The sequence below is a fragment of the Anneissia japonica genome, unplaced genomic scaffold (genome assembly GCF_011630105.1).
Source record: "Anneissia japonica isolate Jap-2015-1 unplaced genomic scaffold, ASM1163010v1 scaffold171446_len717541_cov154, whole genome shotgun sequence".
Taxonomy (NCBI): Eukaryota; Metazoa; Echinodermata; class Crinoidea; order Comatulida; family Comatulidae; genus Anneissia; species Anneissia japonica.
Genome location: NW_022696538.1, coordinates 339,155 through 348,194, shown reverse-complemented (window position 1 = coordinate 348,194; position 9,040 = coordinate 339,155). Strand labels below are relative to the sequence as shown.

The following is a 9,040-nucleotide window of genomic DNA, read 5'->3' as shown; positions in this document are numbered from 1 at the left end:
ATCCAATAAGATTCGAAAAGAGCGCCACTTGGAGCTTTTCCTGATCCGACGAGGGTGAAAGTTGAAGAGAGGAGGAGAGTAGGACTTGCTTGGATGTCTGCTGTTGTAGTTGGCAGTGGTAGTTGTGTAGTGGTAGATAGGCCTACAGTTGTGGGTACCTCTGCAGAACAAAATTTAAACGAATTAACAAATTAAACAAAACCAAAGACCAAAATATATATATTTTTTTAAATATAAAAAATACATATATGGTACAAAGAAACATGAGGTTTTGACATAGGCTCTATACTGGTGGTATTATAGGCTACTTTCATTCCCACACTTTTCTTTTTTTGTAAGTTGACGAACGGTTGGATAGTCCTTTTGACACTCGTCAGAAAAATTGAACCTTTATCTGTTGTACTTTTTATTAACATTCTCTGTTGAGCGCAATGCTCAGATATTTTCCTCTTCGTTGCCGATTATCCAAGAAGGTAATGGTTGAGCCAGTGGGGGAGAGGGCACACCCCCCTCTGACGGACAGGTTTGGACCCCCTGTCGTCCGACGTCACAACAAGAGGTCGTCGGATAAAAAACTAAAATATAGTATTGCCTCCAAATAACGTTATTTTAATTGCTAATCCCGGCCCTATATTGTGTCTAAAAGCACAATTTGGTCAATACTAAACAATAAAAACTTTCCCCGTGCACCCTACCAGGGTTCTTTTAAATTTATTCCGAGGCTCTGCCCCGACCGAGGCTCTGCCCCGACCGAAGCTCGGCACCGACCGAGGCTCGGCCCTGACCGAAGCTAGGGCCCTTGGTTCGATCCCCTCCGTCGGATAGCGAACCCGAGCAAATTTCTGGCGCCACTGCTAATCAACAGGCATATTTTGATGTTTGTCTATCTGAAAGATAGAAATATTTGAATTTAGTAATAATATAGCTTTAACAGTACTGTATGCCTAAGAGGCGTTAAAATGATGAATGATAAATACCGGAATACTGGAAATGCCTAAACTACAGTAAGGGTGGATTGAATCAGTTCTACATGGAATAAATATATTTTATTAATAACGAAATAGGCTTATCAATGATTTTAGTTCAACATTTTTAGAATAAATTTTAACTTGTCTACGTCACAGTAACTCCTACTGACAAACAGATTGTGAGTCAGACTTCCCAATTCGTAAAATGCACTTCCATGTCTTCAGATTTCCGTTGTAGGCCTAGCTAGGCATAAAAATGAAAAAAAAAAAAATGAAAAAAATTCGTAGCATCTTCATCTTCCTTGAGTAAAAGATTTGCAGTGCAGCTGTGGAATTTCAAATAAACTGGACAGGTGAAGATTTAGACACTTTTCAGGTCGATCGGACACAACATCTTGAACGACAATGCATTTATTCCCTCCTTCCTAAGCAACATTCAACCACAGAAAATGTGCTATTATTGGATACATGATAATGCAATTCAAATTTAGAGATTCATCGATGAAGTTTCATGACATGAGTTCATCACATTTCAAGCCATAATGCATCACATTGTAAATGCATAACATTGTATGAGCACATAATGCATCAGGCATCACGCTGCAACATTACAACGGAAAACCAGGGAACAATGAAATTGTGAGACGGATGTAAAAATTGTGAGACGGATGCGTGACAAAACGTTCGCACACGTTTGGCGTCGATCGTTTATACGGCAACGCTTCCATCCCAACATAATTTCCGATGATGATCTCCTGCGTCTGCTCATCTGAAGGCAAAATGACAAAATGATAGTGCTAGCAAGAAGACAATGTTTCCACAAATAACTGCGTTCAGATGAAGATTATTAGATCAGACCCTGTCCCCATGGATTTGGTCCTACAAATTTATACAATTATTGAAGATACAGATTCGATTTTTTGTCAAAGCCCAATTCCCATCATAGAATTTGGATTAATTAACACGAGAAAAAAAAATTAAAAAAAAATTAACATAGCTTTTCCTAATTTCGGGACTACACTGCTTTGACCATGTTCGACAGTGTTTTCAGTGCATGCAATTGTACAAGACTCAGGTACCATATGTTCTCCCTTACGCAATCGGGAAATTATCTTGATTCGACCAAAATGTTATTATTAACAATTAGGCATATGGTAATAATTATACTACAGTATATTGTCATTGTTATTATAATTATTAATGTGTTGCATGCTGTGTATGCTTATGTAATGAAGAGTATATTATACCCTTATATATCTCTGTCAGTTGATATGAAAATAAAATAATGATATTATTATTAATAGGCCTATTATTATTATTATTATTATTATTATTATTATTATTATTATTATTATTATTATTAATCAATCAATCAATCAATCATGGAATTTATATAGAGACAAAATCCACCAAAAATGTTAAAGGCGTTCTTTTTATTATTAGGCTATTATTATTATTATTAATATTATTTTGTCGTTCCAGGGAGTTAAAACTAAAAAAAAAAAAAAACAAAAAACAAAAAAAAACGGAATGGTGTTTGAAATGAAGTATCACTGTATCACAGACCCTATAGGGTCTGTGGTAAAAATATTATTTGCATAGTCATGTGACTAGACGAATTGATCGTCATGTGACATCTGAACTGGACCACTTTTGTTGATAAACTTTACCCTGCGCTGGGTAACCACACTTGAGTTACGCGCGTTGACTAGGCCTAGGTGAACCCCCACAGCTGAATGATGATGGCGTAAATCTTGATATATTATGTTTCCTTCTGAGTTCGAAATAGTTGGTGGCTTAAAAGTTGGTGAGATTAAGGAACTTCTGATTTAATTTATTATGTGTAGTTTACCGTTTCTAACTGGTTGGAATTTGACTAGGAGGCCTGGATTAGTTCTCTAGGCAGGGCTAGTAGGCTAGGCTAGGCCCTTCGCTTTTTCTGGTTTTTTATGCAACCCTAATCAGCCACACTGCTGACTGACACCTGGGGATTGAGAAGGGAAGTAATGTGTATAGTTGTTGGATATCGTGAAGATGTAGACTGTAGTCTAGTTGATTGAGTGATATTGATTTAAGGTGTAACGGCTTGGAATAATCACGTAGAATTACGGTAATTTGAGTACAGTATCAAAATCAATATACGTAGTTGTTCATTTTCGTCTCATGAGAACGTGTTGCGTATAATAAATAGGACACACAGAGGCTATAAATAAGATTAAAGCAGGCTAGCCTTGTGGTAAAATCAAAGTTCAAACGTTTAGTCTAGCCACATGTAGGGTACAGCAGTCAGTAGTGGTGATATATTACTATAAATAATACCTGTACTAGGTAAAGGCAGAAACATTAAAACTGAGTTGTGTTTTGGTAACCTATTATAAATTAATTACTATACATGTTAACAAACCAATAGGGCAGTAAGATTGTGTTTCTACTGAATATCAAGAAAGAAATGGTTCTCTTTAATATCATTGGTTGATTAAAAAAGATTAGAAAGTTAAGAACCATGATGCAACTGCATTATTGACTCCACATGAAATAGATACAATGATGATATCCTATCTAAATACTACATAATTAAAAAAAATCTCACACTTCCAAATTTGTCTAACTTAATAATAATATTAATAATAACATTAATAATAATAATTTAAAAAAATATAATAATAATAATTCAGTAAGAAGTTTTTTTCAACATTAAAACAAAAATAAATATACTGAGAAATAGATCAGTAACAATGTAATTGGTAGCTCTGTCATGCTATATTGAGTTTCTGAATTATTGATTAGATATGCAGTATGTTTACAAGTGAATTGTTTTGTTTTTTTTGGTTTTTTTTAGAAATGAATCATTGAAAGGATAAATGAAAAATGGACGATGTTAAGGAAGAAGAGAGGGAAAAGCGAACTTTAGATTTGCTTGTACTGCTGAAAAATGACTTTGAAATTAAAATCCTACCAAAGATTTGTGAAGAATTGATAGCCTTGACTGAGTACGGTGAGTACCATAGGTAGATGCATTTTTATTCAAACTACCACAGGAAGTAGGCCTATCAGAATGAAGGTCAAGAAAGAGCTGTGTTTTTTGAATATGGAAAGAAGGTGTGGGATGCTTATGGCTCAGCTGTATGTCTATTTCAGCACTTAAATTGGAAATATCCACTTAAAAAACTGGGCCAACTTTATCTCATTCCAATGTGGACCCCACTCCTATAATAGGAAATGGCACTAATGATTTCAAAGATGAAGAGTATTTTTCTGGTAGAACCAATTTAGTGAAGAACCTCAGAAATGATATTATCAGATCAGGCACCCTAGTGGTACTGGTAGACACAACCTCACACAAGACGTAATCACCATGTTGTAGGTTTTCTGACAGTAATTTGATAAAATCATGGACATTAATATATACTGTATACTGTCATTTACCTTTTCCGTCTAAACACATTATGTTCCAACTTTCCAATAGTGAACAGTGGACGCTCAAAATAGACTCCCCTCATCCGCTAGTAAATTGAATATATTATATCTTCCATTTTTTTTGTGAAATTCTAGCAAACTTTTATAAAATGTCTTTTTAATTAAAATTTAGAATTGTAAAATTGAAACATTTTTGAAAAGTATAAATAACGTTTTAAAATTGTATATGTCAAATTTTGTGTGAATTGGCCCTTTAGGGCATAATGGTGTCATATCACATCCAAATAATAATAATAATAATAATAATAATAATAATGATAAATATTTATTTGTCCTCATTTTAATTGGAAATCCGAAATTTTGGCTGAGCCCCTTCAGACCTGTGGCAGCCGCAGTGCAGGCCACCCAACTTAATTACAACATAACGGACACATACGGATACAAACATTGTCCTTAGCCCACCTAACTCTCAATAACAATGTTTATTTGAGAAGCAAAGTGATCAGGCTCCGTTTAATCCTGACACTGGCTGGCTTACAGCCAGGAACAGCACCTCTTACCAAAATATAATCATCATGATTATATTTTATCCTTATATATGGACAAATCACAGGTACTTGTCAAATTATATAGTGTGGATAAAAGGAGTCATTTGAAAGGCATCTAGAGGTACTGTAGTGTTTACACTCTGCCCCAACCGTGGTGAGGCCCAGGTTGGGTGTAGATCTCCCAGTATGGTGACCAATTTTTTTTTGGTTTATTTGTAATTATTTTCTGTCATAGTAAATTTATTTACTTTGTCTTAATATAGAGAGCTGCCAGAATGTACTGATTCAATACAATGGTCATCATCCGGTCTTGGATACAATGTCCAGTCAAAGTAATGACAAGCAAACACAACAAGTAAGAATTTAACACTTATTTTCGGTCCTTTCTCATGGTTTTTGTCTATACAGGGCTGGAAAAAGTGCACGACCGGCAGTCAGAGGCATTGACCTATTACCTGGAGGCATTTTAGAAAAAAAAAATTTTTTTGCACATCACAATTTAATGCTTAAATATAATATTTTTGCTTGCTCCAAGCCACTAAATGTAATAATATGTTTAGATTTATATAGCGCTGAACGCCAACAAGGCCTCTAAGTGCTTCACGTTACTACCCCCGGCCTATTGAATACAAACTCATGCTCAATGTGGTGGGGAGGGGTATTCCATAAAGTTGCAGCAGCTACTTCAGCACATTTTGGCATTTAACCCTACCAGGTACCCATTTATACTCCTGGTGGAGAGAAGCAATGCAGACATAGTGCCTTGCCCAAAGACACAATTGAAATGTACAGCGAGGGGCTTGAAACCCCGACCTCAAGTTTGGGAAACCAAACCGCTCACATTGCACCAAACCACTTCAATTTACTACTGTTTCGCTATAATGTAAAGATAACATTTAGTCCTAGAGGCGTTTGATCAAGACAATTTTCATGGTCGGAGACAAACTAATTTTTCCAGGCCAAAACGTGACGCACAGCTAATGGCGTGTACTATGCATGGGATTTTTAGCCTTATGAGACATCTCTTGAACTTGGGCTATACTCAAGCATCAGTATCAAAACTTGGCTAAATTAAAGTACAAGTTTACAAGATTATAAATGATTTTAGAGCAGTTTACCTATATGTCATTTGTGAAATTTCAAATCCTTGTGCGTGTGGGATATAGATTTGTGTTGATGTCACAACAGCATCTTATTCACCAATCTACATCTTCACTCCATGTTTTATTTTAAAAAACAAAACATAATTGAAGATTTTTTTTCTTAAATTGGCATACTTTTTATTTATTTTTTTCCAGATACTAAGGACACATTGATCAATCTGCACAGATGTGATGAGATATATTCTGCTGTTATTTTTAATAATTAACATTTTTTTTTGTTTTCAGACATGTTGTGATGCCCTTTATTGCATGATGAATTCCAACGACAAATTGCGGGAATTGATACAGAAAAGTCCAGCTTCTGGGTACGTACTCTAGGCATACCTGAATTTTGCAAATCTTATAACCAATATTAAAGATGTTTACTGTATTACTTAGTGGTGTATCCAAAATTTTGAAAAGGTGGGTGCCGAATAAAAATATTACATCCACTGAACTTTACGCAAAGCGCAAAACTATGGATGAAGTATAGCCATGGAGCTGCGGCACACCATAAATTACAGATAACATTTAAAGTACATTTTTTCCATTATTTCCATTAATTTACTATTATTTTGTTCTAACAAAAAGGCCGATGCTCAGGCGCAGTAAAAATCCTGTGGTTGCGCCACTGACTACTATGACAATTTTGATAAAAATAGTAATTGTTTATGATTTTGATGGTGATGATTGATTGCGGTTTCACACAAAAGTCAAAATATAGTGATCAAAAGAAAACATTGTTCCTACTTGAAAACTATACACAATTCTTTTATCTGTTTTGTATTGAGTGTCTGTTTGAATAGACAGTGCTTCACAGGAACTGTTTATTCAGCTTTTATTATTGGTCATAAGTGTCCCATGATCATGTTACTTTCTGCATGCTGTGTAGGTACAGTAGGCTTAGTGAATGTGCGTTAAACTTGACCTTTGACCAGATGAGTCATTCATAATTGTTTATTTTTAGAAGTGTATGCAATGAATTGCGTTAAAAACTAGTTTAGGTCAGTTTCAGAATAGACAATTTGTGTGTTTGTATAGGTAGCTGGTTATCATACAAGATACGAGATAAATTTACTATTGTATAACAAGATATACATACAGAATATTGTTAAAGTTGCCTTTTAAAATGAAAACAATATTACTGAAATACAAAAGTGCACAAAAAGACAAAGTAGAAGTAAATGTTTATACACAACACAAATCATTAGTAAAGATAAAATGGTTTTTAATTTAAAGTCCATTTTGTAACACAGGTATTGCACCATGGATGTAATTTCAATAAAAGTTCCTTATTGTTTTCTCAACAATGACTTTTATGACACATCAAGTCATACAGTAGGTTTGAAGGTACTGATCAACTGTTACTCAGGCATGTGCATATACAATCTGTCTTTAAACAGTAGTTAAAATTTACAAAAACCATGACAACTGAACAATAATAGCTACTATGCAGTTATAAATTATTGTATATTCACTATAAACATCAATTTAAAACAAAAAGACAGTAACTTCGAAAAAAGACAGAGACATTTTGAGATTCAACATTTCGATCTATTTGATCATTTTCAAGCATACTGGTGCGAAAATCTCACCCATCCATATATGTTTACAATATTTACAAAAGTATAACAGAAAGAAAATAAAAACCAACCAATCAGATTAAAATCAAAGTTATAACTAGCCAATTAAAAACGAGGTAATAAAAAATGAGTGTCTTATATTAAGTATATCACTTATTATTGTGAATAAACAATGAATAATCAACAATTATTCAACAATAGTACAGAAGCCTGGGAATGCTGGCTGAATGAATGTCTCATGACATGAAATAAACAATAAGATAATTCATTGAAATAAAATATACTTAAACAGTAGATAATGCTTTTAAGAAAAGTACATGTTATATAATTACAATTCAGAATTAAGTAAATAATGGAAGCTCCTTGGATGCTCTCAACCCAGTGTTTAAAATAGGCTTAAAACACCTTATGGCCAAAGCCTCCATAAGTAAAATTTGTGACCAATGTAGAGAGCCATACAGAATTTTAGTATTATCAAATATTAAAGTTTGCTTGAGTGATGAAGTATTTACATTTTTCAGGAAAATATTATTGATTTCAATGATAATGATATGCTTAAAACCCTCACATTGTTGTGTATGACATGTGCTCATGAATACTGGAGGAAAAAAATAATTTTGTAAATTTTTTGCAATCACTATATTTATAACTATAAACGTTTCAACCTATATTTATCTGGCCTCTAGTTTTTGAGTTTCGTTTTTTGTAGTAAGCACATTCAGTGATTTTGACGAAGTGCTAACGGTTAAGTTAAAGAGGTAGGGTGATTTTCATGGTGGGGCGTTTACAGTAAAGTGGACCAAACAAATTAATATATATATATCTTATCATTTAAAACAACTAAACTAGGCCCTGCATTATTTCTCTTTATACATATTAAGTTCCTCTTTGTTCTTGTAGTACATACAACAGAAATATTTGAAATTTAGTAATGTTCTATTGAAAATGAATTGTGATGATGTCGAGGAGAGGCTGGTAATGTTTAATGAATTCACCAGGTAGTTGGTCAGTGGTTATAATTCGTCGTTCAAATTTCTCTATAATATTGGGGGAAGTTTCACACAGAATGTGCATTCACAGAGATGAATGTGAAAGAGGAAGTTTGCTAAATTTTTGTAGGCACACTAAACTAGCAAATTTTTTTCTCTTGTAAATCTGTAGTCATGACTGCTATTGACATAATACTACTGTTACTTGGTGATTAATTGAGTTTCTTCTTATTCCAAATTTAATTTTCTAGCTTTTATACATGAAATCAGATTAAACACACAAACACAGACAACAAGTTGTCGATAATTTGCTGGCTCAGCTTAAGCTGGCGCTGTAAATACATTTCTGGATATTTCTATCTTTCTTCATTTTTTAAGGAAGTTTGAGGCAGG

General features: G+C 33.9%; 1 protein-coding gene across 1 annotated transcript in view; it reads left to right on the top strand.

The window, feature by feature from the left end:
* The first annotated feature begins 2,637 nt into the window (after positions 1 to 2,637).
* LOC117102109 (leucine-rich repeat serine/threonine-protein kinase 2-like) overlaps positions 2,638 to 9,040 on the top strand; it is a 75,546-nt gene continuing 69,143 nt past the window's right edge. The window contains exons 1-4 of the mRNA XM_033242310.1: positions 2,638 to 2,771; positions 3,808 to 3,963; positions 5,197 to 5,288; positions 6,322 to 6,401. Of these exons, the coding sequence (XP_033098201.1) occupies positions 3,837 to 3,963; positions 5,197 to 5,288; positions 6,322 to 6,401 (299 nt within the window). The 5' untranslated portion in view covers positions 2,638 to 2,771; positions 3,808 to 3,836. The remainder of the gene's footprint in view (positions 2,772 to 3,807; positions 3,964 to 5,196; positions 5,289 to 6,321; positions 6,402 to 9,040) is intronic.